Below are 18,028 nucleotides of genomic sequence, written 5' to 3'. Positions count from 1 at the left end.
CAGGTCAGGGAGTGTGGGGCCCCACAAGCGTGTCAGTCAAGCCAAACGTGTCTAGAGACCAGTTGTGTGGTCCTGGCGTTCTGAGCGCCATGAGGGACAGAGCAGCTGCCTCCTCCTGGGCCCAGCCCAGAGCCCTCCTCCGGGAAGGTCTCCAGCCCCCTCGCCCCTCCCTGCTCTCAAGCACTACAGCTGTCTGTTCCACTCATTTGGCACTCACTGCCGAGTAACATCTTGTCCTGCTCCCCTGAGAGGAAGTGTGATGTGAGAGAGACCTGGGCACTAATACCGCCTCTTCCACCAGCTTTGTGACCTTGGCCAAGAGGCAACATCTCCCAGCCCGTCTTCTTCCCTGGACAAAGGAGCTAATCATCAGCCTACCTCGCAGGTCGCTCTGGGCATTAGAGAGAGAACAGATGGGTGTGACTTCCTAAGCTGTGAACCATTCCACGAATAAACGACTCTTGTGCTGCTGTGTAAGTTTCTGTGTGTGCGCTGCCTCTCTCTCTAGATCAATGAATACATTAACTCCTCTGGACAGTCTTCGCTTTTCATATACTTTGCATGTACCATGCGTTATTGTACTTATTTGTGAGAATGTCAATGAGCCCCTTGAGAACAAAGACCATTTGCCCATTTAAAATCACTTTGCTGAGCACGTGCCTCCTGCTGTGCCAGGAGGGGGGGGGGCATACAAATGAAGAGACCCAGGGGCTGTCCTCAGGGAGCTCAGTCCAGTGAGGGAGGCAAACAGGTAAAAGGGACAGTGACAACACAGTGGGACGAGCGATTAATGGATGTATAGACAAGGAGAACACCAAAGAGTGTCTGGGGTTGCCTGGGGAGTTGAGGGGCTCCTTCCAGTGTGGATGGTCTGACTGCTTTTCCAAGAGTCAGCTGAAAGAGATACCAAATCGCGGGGAAGACAGCAGGGATGGCGGAAATCCAGGCTGACAGAACAGTGTGTTCTGAACAAATGCAGATAGAACTCGATAGCCCCAGTGCTTGGCACCCACTGGTGTTCCTTGAAGGGTTGCAAAAGTACCCTGTCCACTTCTTAGGAAAGAGGATCTCTTAGGAGAGCAGCCTCAGTGCTTAAAGTCTACAGCCCTGAGACAGGCTCAAGGGCCCTGCGCTGGTCTTGGGGGGCTTTGGCAGGTGTCGGTTTCCTCCTCTGCAAACCCAGGGCAACGTGCCCCTCCACGAAGGGTTGTGGAGGCTCAGCGAGGTGATGCATGTGATCCACGCGTATTATAAATGCCACATCTGCCCACTAGAATCTGATGATTAAGTGGGGGTGGGGGTTACCCAGCTGCCTGGTCATTCCACCAGAGAAATGTACTTTCTAGCAATGCGTCTAAACAACCGCCGCCAAAGGACATCTATATTCTAGACAGAGGTCACCAGGACAACTGAGCTTTGGGAAAGAAGTGGAGGCTTGTGGCCCTTCACACCAGGGCAGGTACTGGGGCCTCAGAGAAGGTACACCTCTGTTGACTAACCGCCCCCATGGGAAGTGCAGTTTGCTTGCAGGGGGTGAGGGCTGGGCTCACTGGGGACTGTGGCATCACTGACCTTTCGCCGGCTGGTGCACATCACTGGCTGCTCCTCTCCCGGCCCCCCCCTCGGAGAACAGTAAGGACCCTACTGGAGAAGCAGAATTGGGGAGTCAGGCACGGGGGCTACCCAGCCAGTCCCACCCCAGCCTTGAGGTGATGGAGGTGCCTTTCCAGGGCAAAGGTCCTCTTGCTCGGAGAAATAGGTTTGGGGCGAAGGGAGCTGCTCTGGGGACTCACTTGTTTTGGGGACTATAGGGAAAGAGCCTGTTAACAAACCAAGGATCCCATTGGCCCCAGAAATCCCGTAAGACTCATGACCACCAACTTCTGCCCTTTGCCCAGGCGTGATCGGACTGGGGTGGAGGCCGCACTGCTGGCTTGGGAGTCCCTTCTGCCTGACCACATGCACACAGGACAGACCTCAGGGCCGGGAGGTTGGGGGATGAGGCCTGAGCTCCCACTTCCTGTTCCTGTCTCATCCTCCTTCCCACTCTGTGTCTTTGCTCACACCCTCCCTGCTGGGTCAGAGTTCACGCTCTTCAACTCGTTCAGAAGCCTGACACAGGCACCCTTCCTCCAAAACTCCCCAATTCACGTACCACACACCCCTCTTCTGATCTTTGCCTGTCCTCGAAGCAAACCCAGCTCGCCATCTGCACCTGGTTCATTTACTACAGGGAGTGCTTTTGATGTCACCTTTGTCCATGTCTTTGCCAGTCGGACTACAGGCCATCGCGAGGGCGGGGCCATGGTTTCTCCTTGTACTCTGTCCCTCCATTGTGCCTTCAGAGGGCTGTGCACACCAAGGGAGGTCCTGACAAGCTGGATCTCGTGTCTGGGAGGAGCCCTCTCTCAGGGATGACTCCTTGCTCTGTGCCACCCAGCTTGGCAGCCCGGGTTCCTCTCCCAGGGCCCCACGGGCGTGTATTACCATGCCTGGGTTCTGGGTCAGCTTAAGCTCTTCAGCCACCCACCCATGCCAGTGATTCTGTGTGCTCAGCGCCCGGTTCCCAGGCACCCACACCTTTTGTCAGACCCCATGGGATGGCTTCAGGATGAAGGGAACTCAGAAATGGAGTTTAAAAGTCCCTGCACAGACCCTTACTCCCACCCAATCTCAAATCCCCAGAACTAGAGCTACAGCGACACCTGGACTGTGGGCCTTTCAAGGGTGGGGGATCCTTTTGGTCCTCAACTATCACAAAGGTGAGCCACAGCCAGCACCCCCAGAACCAGGCACTGACAGGCAAGAAGGATGTAAGTGAACCAAGAGGTCCTGGCTCCCCACTTGGGACTTCCTCTTTCCCCACATTTCTTGCCATCATTTCGCATCCCTACAAGAATCACGGGCCCCTGCTTCCCCAGACCTAAGTCCATCCCCAAATTCCAGATCTAAGTCTCTCCCCACAGCCCAGCCATCCTGTTGGCCTCTCCTGCCTTCAGGCCGAGGACCCCACCTCCTACAGGAAGATGAGCCCCACGAGAGGACTGCTCTGGGCAGGGGAACAGTGCCTGTGGGTCTAGAAGGCCAAATACATGAACTCAAGAGAATCGATGGCCGGGATCCCTGGGGGAGGTCATAGCTGGCAGGACCACAGTCGGGACCCCTGGGCTCTGTCTCCAGTTGCTGAACACCAGGGCTCTCTGAAGTGGTAGGGACTTGGTGGAGGCTAAAACTAGAGGAGCAGTCCCAATGGTACCACCAATTAGAGTCCATGCAATCACTCACAAGTCACTTCATCTCCCTGGGTCTAAATGTCCTCGTCTGTTAAACAGAGTCAAGAGATGTTCAAAAGGTACAAGGGTGAAGGCGTGCAGTGGGGCAGCTATGGAAAGGGGGGATCCCATGCCAGCATTCCCCTACTTTTCCCGCTTACTCCATTGTGGATACAGGGGGCGCCCCACAGCAGCTGGGTGAGGGGAGGGAGGCTGCCTAAAGTCCCCCTTCTCCAGCCCACGCTTTTCTCTTTTTAGTTGGATTCATAGAGAAGAAAGAATGATCAGAATGAGTGGAAGAAAATAAAATACCACCATGAGAAATTAAAAAAGCAAGATACACTACCAGGAAAACGCAAAAAGGTGGCTGGAGACAACGGCAGGAGTTCAAACATCTCTTGATGTCAGAAACCAAGGTGAGGTGAAGGCAGATGGAGTGAGGCGGGGAGGTGGGGAGAAGGGAGAACACAGACATGACCAAACCCCCACCCCCACCCCAGCACCCCCGAAAAAAATAAACACATGGCAGAGGAAGGGGTTGGGAAGGGAAGGAAGGAGGTGGGACAGATGGAGGAGGGGAAAGAGGAACAAGGAGAGGAACAGAAAATCCAGGCGCGGGATGGGGGCAATCCAGTCCAATCCAAAGCAAACCAGAACTTCAAACCATACCTTCGCTGTTTAACGTCAGGTGAGCCGGACCTTGGAAAGGGGAAGGAGAGAAAGAAAGAAAGGAAAAACAAAAAACAAAAAAGAAGAAAGAAAGAAAGAAAAGGGGAAAGAAACAAAGAAAACACGAGTCATCAAAATCAGCCAGAGAGAGGGGAGAAAAAAGCTTTTGCTGCCACAATTTAAAAACCCTTTTTAACTTGTGACAGACATCGGGGAAAAGCCCCCAGCCCAGAAGCTGAGGAAAGGGGCCCGATGCCAGAACAGAGGGTGGAGGGCATGAGGGGGGGAGAGAGAGAGAGAGAGAAGGGGGCACCAGAGAGGGGGAGGGGGACAGGCAGAACCAGAGGAAGAATGGGGCGGGGAGTCACTGCAGGGGGAGAGGACATTTTGGTTTCTTTTTTTCCTTCTTGCCGGAAAAAAAAAAAGGAAAAGGAGGAGAAGCATGAGGCTGGGAGGGCTGCTTTTTCCTTTTTCTTTTTTTCTTTTTTTTTTTCTTCCGGGAGACGGAGAGAAAAAAAAACGGTCAACGAGAAAAACGATTCAGATGGAGGAGAAAATAAAACACGACACAAAAATCAAAGCCACCTGGAGAGAGAGAGAGTGTCCCGTTAGCGTGGAATTGAGCGGGCAAGGGGGACCTCCAACCCCACCTCCCCACCTCCCATCCCTGTTACCCCTGTGACCCTGGCATAGAAGGGGAAGGAAGGGGGGGACAGGGGGAGCCTGGGCCTAGACGGATCCCCCACCAAAGTGAGCCTCAGGAGGCCGTCTGTCCAGTTGCAGTCCTCCTAGCTGCTCCTCCCACATCCTCTGTATGGATAGCAGGCACCCTGCACACCTGGGTTCTATAAGGAAACTGGGGTTTGGGGGCACAAAGTGAGGTAGGAGAAAGCAGGGTCTAGGGAGACACTGGAGCAAGGATGGGGGACGTGCCAGGACTAAGAGTCTGGAGCCAGTGCTCTCGGACAGCAGCGGGGAGAGAGGAACAGCCAAGACCCACGGCAGGAGGCCCAGATCTCAGAGAGGTCGCACGCCCTGTTCATAAATTGTTCTGTGGACCCCCTTTCTCTGGCCAGGCTGTCTCTGAGATGAACCAAAAGCTGGATTTTGAAAATGGAAAAAAGGAACCCTATATCCAATACTGTGAGCAAGAGCAGCAAGGATTATTTTCAGGGTTACCTTGGCCCCTTAAAAGAGCCTGGTCAGCCCTGACCAGGGCACCCCTCAGTCTTAAAGCAAGAGCCTCTGCTCCACTGGACCAGGTCCCCAGTCCCCAGAAGGTACCAATCAAGAAAAGCTCTCTCCAGAGAGGCCAGCAGCCCCAGGACCCACAGCTGGGCTGAGACCCCAGAACCTGAGATGACCAGCCAGCCCCACTAAACCTCAGGCCTCCCAATCCCCTCACCCCTCACCCACGGTGTCTGGCCGAGAGGCTGGGAAAGGAAGAGGCCTGCAGTCAGTACCACGTCGCCCTTGGAAACCATCCCAGCTGCTGTGGCAATGGGATGTGGGCCCTGCGGGCAAGAAGCAGGGCCAGGGCAGGGGTATCAAGGGTAAAGCACCCCGGGTGTCTCAGAGATGAAGCTGAGGGCCAGTGAGCCTGGGTTCAGGAGGAAGGCAGCAAGGAGGCCAGGAAGGCGTGGCCAGGGGCCAAGGCCTGGATCCTGTGGAAGACGTGGGCAGATGGTTCATGGTACCCCCTTCTCTCTCAGGCACATCGGTCTCTCCCCACCTCTGGGTCTGAGGCCAGTTGGGGGTGGAGGCCACAGCCACTCCTCAGGACAGAACAGCTCTGGAGAAGACACAGGTTTTATCTACAAAACAGGGGTGGCCCAAGCATTTGGACTGAGTCTTTTATCTTGCTGAATGCCCCCCACCAAATCTTTCCTCAAGAACTACCTGCATCCACTTCCAAACCCCTGAATCCAGAACCTAGACCAAAGCCCTAACCCCCCATCTGGCAAAAATAGACTGGCTCATAGGCTCCCACCTTCGGAAATCCAGACCTGGGAGCTGGTGCCCTGTGGACCCGCCCTCTGTCCCCCGCAAGCCTGTGCTACTAGCTGGGGGGGGGGGGGGGGGGACGGACCATCTCTCCCCTTGCAGACCCTTCGCTGCCCAGCTACTAGCCAGCCTCATTAGCATGCGGCGCTCTCCCTCTGTCACCACGGCAACCAGCTGCTCAGCTCCCTCAGGCGTGACAGCACCAGCCATCTTGGTGAAGGGGAGGCCAGTTCCCTGCCCTGTCTCCCACCGCTCAGCCCAGCCTGGCCCTAGGGTGCTCTCCCCACCTGACCCTGAAACCTCTCCTCCCTCCTCATGTCCACCTGTGGCATCAGCCCCTCCTTCCACCACAGGAGAAGAGCTGGCAGTGACGAAGGATGGCACTACCAAAGGTCCTTTCTTAGGGCACTTTATCGGGCTGCTTTTCCATGTCTTCTTTCTGCTACAAGAGGCTGGGGAGAAAGGAGGTGGGCCAGCCAGGATCCCCCAGAAGGAGATGCTCGGCAGGGGGCTAAGGAGCAGGATGGCTGGGCTCCTGGGAGAAAGCCTGGCCTGAGACACAGCATCAGGGGGAGAGAAGAGAAGGTGAAGCATGGAGGACTCAGATCTGAAGGGGGGACTGCACAGTCCGGAGCATAGTGCCACAAAGGAGGCCCCACACCCCGCCCCCTGAAACCACCGTCTGCCAAGCCCACTCTCAGCCTCACTCCCTTCCTCTCCTACCAAACTCCCAACAGGACCAGCATGGAAAGAAGGAAGCCGGTTGTAGGGGACAAGATTGAGAGACACACAAGCAGACACGTCACAGAGACACACAGAAGCATCACATCACTAGGTCTGTACACACACACGTGCACTCGCACTCACACAGCCGCAGACACACACCCCTGCACGGCCACTGACATGCAGGCACGCTCAAGGTCCCAGTCAAACCAGCAGATCACTGTGCCGCCCCCAAGAAATGTCTGGGTGACGTCACAGGCCTCATTCCCCACTAGTCCCCAAAGCCCAGCCCCCTTCTTGTCCCTGCCGATCCTACTCCCTTGGACAAGAACTGCTCCCTTTTCCCTCCCCTCCCCCTGCAGCCCCCCAACCCACTCCTCTCGGCCAGGATGTTTTGCCCTTCCTGGTGCAATCCTCTCTGCCCCTCCCTCCGTGAGCATCCTCCCTCTTTCCAACGCTATTTACCCCTCTCCTTCCACCTGAGTATCTGCCCCCTCCTCTGTCCCCCCAAGCCTCTCTCCTGTACCCTTTTCTCCCCTCCCTCTGCCTCCCTTCATCTCTCCCTTTGTTCCAGACCAGACATGGCATCAAGAGCAACGAAAAGTCACATCAGCACTAAATCTCATCTCCAGCCCTCAGAAGGCTGCATCCGCCCAGACACGCAGACTCTCACACGCGCAGAGGTAAACACCGGCACACGGAGACACAGACACAGGCAGGACAGGTGCAGACACAGAGGAGACACTCCTGCAGAGGCACAGAGATGGAGGCGCATGCTCCTCCACAGACACTCAGACGCGCGTGTGTACAGACGTGCACAAAGGCACACGACACAACCGAGCAGCAGAGCTGTGTGCACACGTGTGCACGCAGACACACACATACACACGCAGGTGCCTGCATGCTAGGACCGGGGGACCTGAGGACATCCACAGAGAACAGACAGCAACCAGAGACACCAGCCAAACCATGGACACCACCAGGGAAAACGGACTCTAGCCCCACACTCAGGGCGAGAGCCCTCCCTCCTTTCTGTCCCAGGACTCCTGCTCCCCGCCACCCCCGACTCCACCCAGGGCAGAGCCCAGGCCCAGGGAGCTCCCACTCCTACTGCTTCTCCAGGAGGAGAACGGGGGCAGGTTTGGTGCCTGGGGTCCCATCTCCTGCCCACCTTGCTGCCTGCCTTCTCCGCAGTGGCCATGTGAGCTCACCAGCAACCCAGCCTCCAAGTCCGATCGCCCGACTCAGTCTTCCCTCTCCCTGACCTAGTCCTCCCCAGAAAAAGAAAAGAAACGGAGAACCAAACCGAGGGGGAAGGTTCAGAGAATGACAGGAACCCAAAGAGGGCCTGGGGAAGGACAGAAACCAGAGACAAAGACAGAGGTCCAGGGACAGAGCCCTGGAGAAAATCCGGAGAGAGAGACAAGGCAAAAGAATGAGAAGACAGGGAAAGGATGGACAGAGAGACCCCAGAGAGAGGCACGTGCCCCACCCTTGCCCTTGGCCTGGGCTGAGGGAGAAGCAGACTACCAGCCCAGAGGACAGAGGACAGGGGCCTGCTGCAAGTGTCAGTCAGAGCAGAGAAGCTGCCACCTACCCACACTCGCTGACCGGGGGACAGGCCCCACCCCCTGCCTGCCCTTTCTGGACCCCAGCGCAGATTCTACCCAAGCACTGCTCCCAGCCCACCCAGCTTCCACCAGGTCGGCACGGCTTTTCTGAGCTTCCTCTCCTGGGCAGGGCAAAACAGCGTCCCATCGCTCACTTCTGGGCACTTTAGAGCCCACCAGCCCCACCCTCCACCCACCATCCCTGGCCCCTCCCTAAGGAGGAAAAGAAAGGCCAGTTGGCAGACTGGCGCTGAAGACGACCAAGGGCCTGCCCTCTGCCTGACAGTTTTCCCCGCAAACCAACAAAGAGGGGAAAGGCCAGAGGTGGGGCAGAGGCCGCCAAGGGGACACCCAGACATCCTTCCCCGGGCATGGGCGGGGGAGGGAGTGCTCAGGTGGCCAATGATACCCCCCACATAGGGTCCCACAGCAATGGATTGGCCACTTCTGTGACCAAAAGGTATCGCTCACCTTCCATGGGGTGCTCCTCTACAGGCCAGTGGTGTTCAGCAAGAGGTGAGGCAGAGTAGAGAGAGAGAGAGAGAGAGAGAGAGAGAGAGAGAGAGAGAGAGACGTTGTTAGCAAGGATACCACAGACGGGGCTCTAAGGAGAGTGATCGGTTCAAGGTCTCCAAGCCCACCCAGGCCCTGACACAGGCCACCCAACCGGGAAGGCACTGCTGGGGACGAGACAGAGACCAGGACCGGGCTGTTTTTTGAGTCTGTGCCTCACACACAGCGTCACACAGCCCAAGAGGACCCAAGCCTCATATTGCATTCCAGGAAACTGAGGCCCAGGGCAGGGAAGTGGGCTCACAAGGTCACACCGAGACTCGGAGGCGGAGGCAGGAGCCGCAGTGGAGCACCCTGGCTCCTCCAGGCACGCTCCTCCCCTGCATCCCGTTGCGTCTCTGAGACAGATGGAGACACGCTCACACGGGGCTCACCGGAGACACACACACTCGTGCTCAGTGACACACTGACACACATAGGCACCTACTGATCTAGAGACATGTGTAATCTCTCATTCAGCTCCCATCCAAAGCCCTTGCACACAGGACCCAACTGCCCCCCACGTGTTACCCACCCAGGGGAGAAAAGTCGTGGGTATGCAAATCAGAAAACACCCTTCCACCCCAAAGAGCTGTGGGACTCCCACAGAGGCAGTTCCTTCCACTGAGCTTACAGCTCCCGTAGCAGGCTGGGCGCTGGCCTGCCTTGCAAGAGGACCGAGTCACCCCTTCCAAACACTTCTGCCATGCCCGCCTTCCGGGAGCCGCTAGAGAAGCAACAGGCAGGAATAGAAACAGCACAGCCTACAAAGCCTACAGACCGACGGGGGCGGGGGAAACACACACACACACGTGGGCCCCAGGATACGCACGCATACACACCAACAGCTCTTCACTACATATTTAGGCCTGGAAGCACACACCGTCTCCTCCTACCTCCAACCTCGTTTTGTTATTGGCTCACTCGCTCTTAGGGGTTTAGCTATCCTCCAGAAACGCATACCGCCATTTATCATAACCTCCGCCACCCCCCCCCAACACACACACACAGGCTGAATGCAGAATCAATACCCACAGTGATCTAATACACGATGTTAGATGCATACACCACCACCGCCCCACGCACCCTCCGGTGGCTGAAGACACAGCCTGAGATGAACATGGCTCCCTTTTTTTCTATCTTCTATCCATTTATCCACCTGCCTAGCTACCTACCTACCTACCTATCTGTCTCCCCTTTTCTAACCCTACCCACACAGGCCTCTACATATCTAGATGGGTCACAAACACACTACTGTACAACACAGAGCTTCTTTTACCTGCCAGCTGCATCCCCAAAAGCTGTGGATACAATGACTTTCTTAAGTCAACTGAGTCCCGTTACATTTGCGGGGCCTGGCTAACTGAAGAGGCCCTGGGGAAACCCTTCGGCTCTCACCAAGAGCCCTCCGTCAGCCCTCTTTGGCCCCGGCGGGCGAAGGCCCTGGTCAGTCAGCACCATCTCTCCGGCACCTGCACGAACTAGGAGGCATGGTGCCTTCCATATCATCCAGCATGGGGGTGTTTCAATAGGTGTTGCCCCCTGCCACCGCCCTGGGTCATGCTGTGCTCAGGGAAGTGGAACAAGCAAGTTTGGCCTGCCGCCTGTACAAGCCTTCCCTCTCCTGGCTTCTGAGAGGTGGCACCCAGGGACCCATTGAGTCCACTTTCTCTGCAGCTCTTCGAGTTCTGCTGATTAACCTGTGCCCCGCACCTGCCATCCCAGGCCCCTGCAGGCTCAGCCCCATGCCCTCCACACTCCTCTCTCTTCTCCAGCCCTCCTCAGTGACCGATCCCTTTTGTCGTTTAGGGAACCTCCCAAAACTGTATTTGTACAGCCCCAGCCTGTTCCCTGGGTGCCAGTCCTGCACCTCCCCTGGCTGCTCAGCAATTACCTGGGTGGCTCTCTGCCATCCCAACTCCACCATAACACCATGCTCGACATCTCCACCCCCATAACAAAGTGCACGTTTCCCTGCATTCAGCACGGGCACTGCTTCCAACCGACACTTCCTGAGCACCCACACTCTGCCAGGCTCCAGAGGCTCATCAGTGAGGCAAGCTCCATGCAGACCCCCAGTATGTGCCTCCGCCTCCCAGCAGCCTGAGTGAGCTCCGTGGTATTATCTACCTCCTTTGGACAGACAAGGGCACTTCCCCAGGAGCACGAAATCACCTTGGCCTTTTCCCTCTGCACCACTAAGTCGCCATAGCCCCACCCGCACCCCGGGTTTCCTGCATTAGACTCCTGCTGGTCGGCGTCCCTGCCCATCGCAGCCTGCCTCTCTTGGCACCAGTCCCAGGAACACCTGACCAAATACTGCTGTGACCAACACGCACACAAACATGCACATGCGCACACACTCGGAACTTTTTCAGTGGCTCCGGTGCAAACCTCTCTTCTGTCCTCGTGACCTATATACCCACCTGCATTCAGAAAAGCTCTACCTGAGTGTCTCTGGGGCTTCTCACCCTCCACGTGTCCAAGATCCATCCCATACCCCGCCCCCCAAAGCCCTCTCCCCTGCCTGCGTTCGCTGAGCCGGTTAGGCACCCAGAAGTCGGCCCGGCTCTGTTTTCATACCAACTACCAGGCCCATTGGTTCCACCTTCTAAAACCTGAAAAACTGAACTACGCTCCTAGAAACCCCTTCCACCCCTCCATCACCATTGCACGGCCCCAAGGGCAGACCGCCAACAGATCCTCCCCTCAGAACATGAATGAGCCTCTTAAACAACCTGCCCTATGGCCAGTCTTTTCACCCTGCAGCTCACAGTCCAAGCTCCACCAGAGCGGTCCAACCAAGTCACCACCCTGCGTACACGTCTTCACGGCTTCCCAGCGCCTACAGGATAAAGTCCAGTCGCCTCAGGAAAGTCCATTCACAGTTTGACCACACCTCCCTCCAACCTCCTTTCCTACAACAGTCTGGCTCCAGCCACACCCGATTTCTTCCCATTTCCCTGACATGCCGTGTTTCTGCACATGTTTTGAAATGCCCTTCCCCATCCTTATTCTTCTCATCCTCAGCCGTCTGAAAAAAGTCGACTCTTGCTTTCAGACCAGGTCAATACAGCTTCGTCTGTGCTCTGAAGTGACCTCCCAGGCAGAGCGAGCCATCCCTCTTTTGTGCCAGCTCTCGATATGTACATTGTGTTATTATTTCACTTATGGGATCTGTTTTGCAACTGTTTCCATCTCTGCTTCCTGACTGGACTGTGAGATATCCAAGAGCAAGGACAATGTTTCATTCATCTCTCTATATCCAGCTGCTTGCACAGTTCCTGGCCCAGGAAAAAGCATGGCTGTTTGTTGAATGAATAATAAAAAGCCCATTTCATGTAATGAGCACTCCAAGGGTGCCTGGCTCCTTCTGTACATTGTATTGTTCCCTCACCACCGTCCCCTCGTCAATGGATACTGCTGTGACTCCCTTGCAGAGATGGGGAAACCGAGGCTCAGAAAGTGGAAGAAACTTTTCCAAGATTGTACTATTCATAAGGGACAGAGCCAAAATCTGAACCCAAATTTGTCTGGCTTTAAAACTTCCAGTGAAACTACATTCTTGGCCTGGAAGTCAAGACTTCTAGGAGTTCACTTTATTCCACAGTTCTGATTTTTACCTCTCACAAAGCACAAACATCTTGCTCTCCTCACCACCCCCTCCCCGAGACACTTGACTCACATCCACTGTCTGGCACGTGAGACTCCTCATTTAGGCTGTTTTCCTTATGGCAAAGCCCCATCCTTTCCCTTCCACCTCCATCAAGCTCACTCAGCCATCCTTGATTTAGCCAAGTCCCACCTCCTCCTTGAAGCCTTCCCTGACCGCTAGGATTAATAATTATGGTAGCCCTGGCCGGGAAGCTCAGTGATTGGAGCATCAGCCCATGCACCAAAAAGTTAGGGGTTCGATCCCTGGTCAAGGCACATATCGACGTGGCAGGTTCGATCCCCAGTCGGGGCACCTACAGGAGGCAACTGATCGATGCTTCTCTGTGGGTGTGTGTCTCTGTCTCTCTCTCGAATCAATAAACATACCCTGTGCTGAGGATTTTTAAAATAATATAATTATGGTAGCATTTATTGATCCCTTAGATAGTACCTGGCACATTGTAAAGGATTTCCATATATAAACTCATTTAGTCCATTTTTTTCATTTAGTCCTTTTTTTTTAATTGCTATTCAATTACAGAGTAGGACATCGAAGAACAACGCGATTAAGTAAACTGCCCAAGTTCATGCAGCTAGCAAGTAGCAAAGCTGGGATTCAAACCCGGGCACCCCATGCTCTTAGCCATTCTGCTGCATGAGGCTTTCCTTGGGAGCATCCACCTCCTCTCCAGTCTTACAGCAGCCGCTGCCTGTACGGCTCTCCTGAGCAGTCAGTCCCATTCTGCCCGGAGCCACTTCCCACCCCAGAAACTGTCAGGACCACAGATATCGGATGTTAGAGCTGACAGTGATTCCACATTCGCGACCTCCTTTACTCAGTTTTCACACATATAGGTTGTGACTGCCCCACCAGAGGGCATAGATGGTACGGACTTGCCCAACATCAGTTTGCGATTCCGGCAGATTCGTTATGGAGGACAGTGGTGAAGACTGGAACAAAAGAAAAGACAGGGTCTGAGCAGCCAAAACTGGCATCGCAACAGTTATGCAGGGAAACTGTTATTTTCTCAGACTCTACCCAGACTCCACTTACTGTGGGTGACACGCAGTCCCGACATGCTTGGGAATGCAGATTTCCAAGTGCACAAACCGACAGAGCGGTGGATGTGAGTTGCTATCTGACAACTCCTCCTACGGGCGGAGGTGGAAAAACCAGGAAAAGCTAATATAAGAATTCAGGAGTCCGGCAGTCAAGCATCACTTCGGGCAGGGACAGACCTCAAAGGAGGAACAATCCAGCGCAGCACCTGAGGGGAATCACGACAGCCTGAGTCATCCGGAAGACATTCCAAATATTATGCTTACGGAGGCAGGGAGGCGTGCAACATACAGAAAGATTTCCATCTGGATGTTTTGAATGTTAGTGAGCTGTATAGTTTAATGGGGGAAAAGGGCCCGCTTTCCAGAGGGAGTTCTTCCAGGAGGGCTCAGAAGACTGAGATTTTCCTGCAGGATTTCCACCGCCCTCTCTCAGTGCGGGACAGCTGACCAACCAGGAAGGATCACCCTCATCACATACTGGCTTAAGGGAGAAGCCGTGGCCCGAGAAATTTGGGGTAGTTACTGGATTCTGATCAAACACTGTCCCCAAGCACCCCAATAAACCAAGTGCAGGTAATCCATGGATACAGCTGACTGCCCACCTCTCTGTTTTGGACGCAGCATGGACAAAGGCGGGGACAACGGGCCCCAGAGTCAGCTCAGGGAGCAGATCGAAGCTCTTCTATTTCAGGTGGTGGTCACAGGGATTAAAAGAGATAAAGCAGCCAAGGCACCTCGCAAACACCCACTGGCTGCCTGGCCCCATGCTTTCTGTCCTTGCCTGTGTGATCTGATTCTCTTTTTGTTCCTACTGCTCCTTCACTGTCTGCAGCTGCTCCTCTCCCTCCTCCTCCCAACTGGATGCTCCTCTGAAGTCTTTCACCTTCTCCTTGGCCACCTCACCCGATTCTAGAGCTTCAAATAGTATCTCTCCATGCTTGTGGCTCCCAGGTCACCATCGGCAGCCCCGCCTTCCATTCAAAGCTCCATCTCATATTGCCGTCTGGACACCTCTGTCGAGGAACGCCGGAGGCACCACGACTCACCATATGCACGGCCTGTTGCCAAACCTGCCCCCCTCCTGACTTCTCCCTTTCCTCTCCCCCATCCACCACCCTTCCAGCCATGCAAACCTGAAATCTCTGCCCCCTCCCGACCACCTCCACATGCAAGAAGCAGAGACCCACAGCTTTAGCCTCAGCAATGGCTCTCAGCTGCGGCTGCCAATGCTGTCAACACAGCTGCCACCACCCTTCCTTGCCACTCCCCAAGACAACCAAGGATCAGGGCCTCTGCATTTCTTTCCTGAACTATCTCCCAGCTGATTTTTCTACCATGTAACTCTATTCCCTATCATCTATTCTACACCTCACTCCCAGCTTCCGAAACAGCTCTTATTATTCATATACCTGCTCAAAATTCATTTGTGGCTCCATCTGCCAATACTCTGTACACAGCGTCCAATAAATGTTGATTGAATGACTTAGGTCAGAACGCCCAGACCTGGTCTCAATGTGCTTCTCCTGCCTTAGATTCCACCCTTTTCCCAGCACTCTTCGGTGCCCCTCTACAGGCATGACTACATATCCCCCCTCCGTGCCCCTGTTCTCACCAATTCCTTGGCTTGGAATGAACTCCCCCAAATCAAACTTGCTAATCAATGCTCAAGGCCAGTCTTAAATAACATGCCTTTTATTACCGATCCTCCCAACTAGCAAACTCTCCCCTTCTTCAAAACCCCAAGAGTACTCTGCCTGTAATAGTATCTACCATTTCCTCACCACTTATTATGTACCAGACACTCATTTAATTCCCATAAGACACCTGTGAAGGAAATATGCTCATCCCCATTTAGGAAGAATTAGTCTGAAGGTTAGGTACTCATCTGATGTCACAGGCCTAGTAGTGAGTAGAGAAGTCAGATTTAAACCCACATCTGAGCCTTGGGAGTCTATGGTTTAATCACACGGCCTCACTGCATCTCTTCGGGTATATATATTACACAGTTTTGCGTTGTTCTTTTGCTGTTATTAGCACTTTCTATGTGCTGGGCTCTGTTCTAAGCACTTCGCAAGAATTAGCTAATTTAATGCTCACAACAAATCTATAATGTAGGTACTACTATTATTGTCCCTATTTTACAGATAAGAAAACCAGGGCAGAGAGAACTTAAGTTCAAGGTCATTGCCCAGGCAGTCTAGCTGCAGAATCTGCTCTCTTAATCACACAGTAAACAGGTTTTTTGATTGTTTGTTTGTTTTAAAGATTTTACTTATTTATTTTTAGAGAAAGCATAAAGGGAGGTTTCAAGAAAGAGGAAGAGAAACACGACGTACGAGTAACATGGATCGGTTGCCTCTCGCACACCCCCAACCAGGGACCTGGCCCGCAATCCAGGCATGTGTCCTGACTGGGAATCGAACCGGTGACCTTTCACTTTACAGGACGATGCCCAACCCACTGAGCCACACCAGTCAGGGCTGGACTGTTTGTTTGTTTGTTTTTATCTATTTCCCCAATTAAACAGTTAACTCCTAAAGCAGCTTATTCATCTCTGATTCCCCAACACGAGGCTGGTCACAAGTAGGCCTTGAAAACTACCTGTTGAATGAAATCACCAACAAACTTGCAAAACACACGCATGAGACACGTACATCTACCTCGCTGCCAACACACACTTTACCACTAGTTTCATATTTCTCTCCCAAGCCAGGCACACACGTGACACTGTCCCGTGCTTATGCGCACCCACTCCTCGGAAGGTCTCCCACACACCTGCACACACTTCTTCCTTGATCACTTTTCAGCCCTTTCTCTATACACTCCAGTGACATGAGGAGGAGTTCACGTGCAAAACCACTGCAAAAATAGTCAGCAGGTACACACACTCAGTCGTTCATACAGACACCCCAGAGGAAAGAAGAAACTTTCCCAACACGGAGATTCTTACTCAGTGGGTGTGCCCAGACCTGGGAAGGCAGGGGGGCATTCCAAAGCACCCACAAGTCCATACGCACACCAAACACCTGAAAGCAGGTCAGTATGTCTTGCCTATAAAGCTACAACTATTTTTTCTAATGTATATTTGATTAACCACAATGGCAAATAGAACATCAAAGTCATCTAAAAGCTATCCTGAATTCATAGTAGCTTTGAGTCATCTATTTTCGCACTAAACAGATAAAAAAAAGAACTACTATTTGGAAAGGGTACTGTGAATTACTGACTTTAAAAATGTCTTTAATCTCAGAAAAAGTTGAGAGCCACTCAAAGCAGATAATAATGAAGTGCCTGTAACTTCCAGGGAAGCTCAGGGCTTCTGGCCCTGAGACCTGTCTCAGAGGTTGGGAGCCAGGCCTGCTTCCTTAAAGTCTTCCTCCCTTAACCCCAAAACCCAAGGGCGGGAGCCCATTCCTTTCCCCCTTGGCTAGATGACAATGTACTGGTAGAAGTGTAATGAGCGCAGGATATCACAAAAGATGCCCAGAAAACAAGGAACAGAAATAAAAGGAGAGGGAATGGGGTGGGGAGGGGGATCAGAGCCGTCACTGCGCCTGTCATCTGCAGGTGCAACGCCCAAGCCCTCCCACAACATACCTCTGAAAACACACGCGTGCATATTTTCATCTGCATATACAAGCCTTTAATCTCTCAGATACATAGTAATGTCTCTTCATTCATTCCACAAATCTTTATCAAACACCCACTAAGTGCTTGGTACTATGTGAGGTACAGGGAATATAGAGATGAATATTCCTGCCTTTTTATCGCAGACAAGGTGCCACTCCCTCAGCAGATACTGCACACACTCACACACTCACACACTCACACACTCACACGCGGAAGCGCGCCTGCCCCACCAGCTGTCTGACACCCGTCTAACATTTCCCTTTCCTTCTTCTTCACGAGTCTCACACGCACACACAGTGGGTCAGGTACGAAGCCGCCTCTCACGGCTCCAACACAACTGACACAACCATTCTTCCAACACGTTTCCAGCACATACACACATGATCCACAGAACAGTCCCTCTCAACACGGGTGCTCGAACACATCTCAGACACAAAGCCACGCAACCCGCACCAGAAGCACACGCTTTGCGGGGCTCGCTGGGAGCCTCTGGCCATCGAATCCTTTCAGGGAATGAATGCAAGGCCTCTGTTTGCCCAGGGTGCCTCTGGCTGCATTTTTCATAGGCCCAAGGCCCAATTCTGCACGGTGACCCTGTGGACCAATTACCGTAACCTACCTCTCTGAGGCTCACATTTCCCTTCCATCAAGTTAGAAGGGTGGTTCATCCTATGTCCTTTTTTTCTTTTTTAACTTTATTTGTATTGTTGCCACTATTACAGATGTCCCCATCGGCCTATTTTCCTAGGGAGGCTTGAAGGGGAGACGTCACAGGGACCGCAGAATCACAGAGAGGTCATAGAGAGAAGGACTCCTCACAGAGTCCAGGGGTCTTACTGAGGCCTCACATTG

The 18,028-nt window shown here is 53.6% G+C and overlaps 1 protein-coding gene across 15 annotated transcripts in view; it reads right to left on the bottom strand.

Annotated features, from left to right (window-relative positions):
* The window catches only part of NRXN2 (neurexin 2), a 102,544-nt gene that overhangs the window by 72,761 nt on the left and 11,755 nt on the right, over positions 1-18,028 (bottom strand). For 12 of the 15 annotated variants that reach the window (XM_053925053.2, XM_053925062.2, XM_053925058.2 and 9 more), the window contains exons 3-5: positions 8,750-8,767; positions 3,942-3,971; positions 1,573-1,644 (exon numbers count right to left, since the gene is read on the bottom strand). In XM_053925053.2, coding sequence (XP_053781028.1) covers positions 1,573-1,644; positions 3,942-3,971; positions 8,750-8,767 — 120 coding nt within the window. The remainder of the gene's footprint in view (positions 1-1,572; positions 1,645-3,941; positions 3,972-8,749; positions 8,768-18,028) is intronic. The other 3 variants (XM_053925063.2, XM_053925056.2, XM_053925059.2) reach the window with 3 other exon arrangements.

The sequence above is a fragment of the Desmodus rotundus genome, chromosome 5, assembly GCF_022682495.2.
Source record: "Desmodus rotundus isolate HL8 chromosome 5, HLdesRot8A.1, whole genome shotgun sequence".
Classification (NCBI taxonomy): domain Eukaryota; kingdom Metazoa; phylum Chordata; class Mammalia; order Chiroptera; family Phyllostomidae; genus Desmodus; species Desmodus rotundus.
Note: the sequence above shows the minus strand (reverse complement) of the source record. Positions and strands in the feature narration are given on the sequence as shown.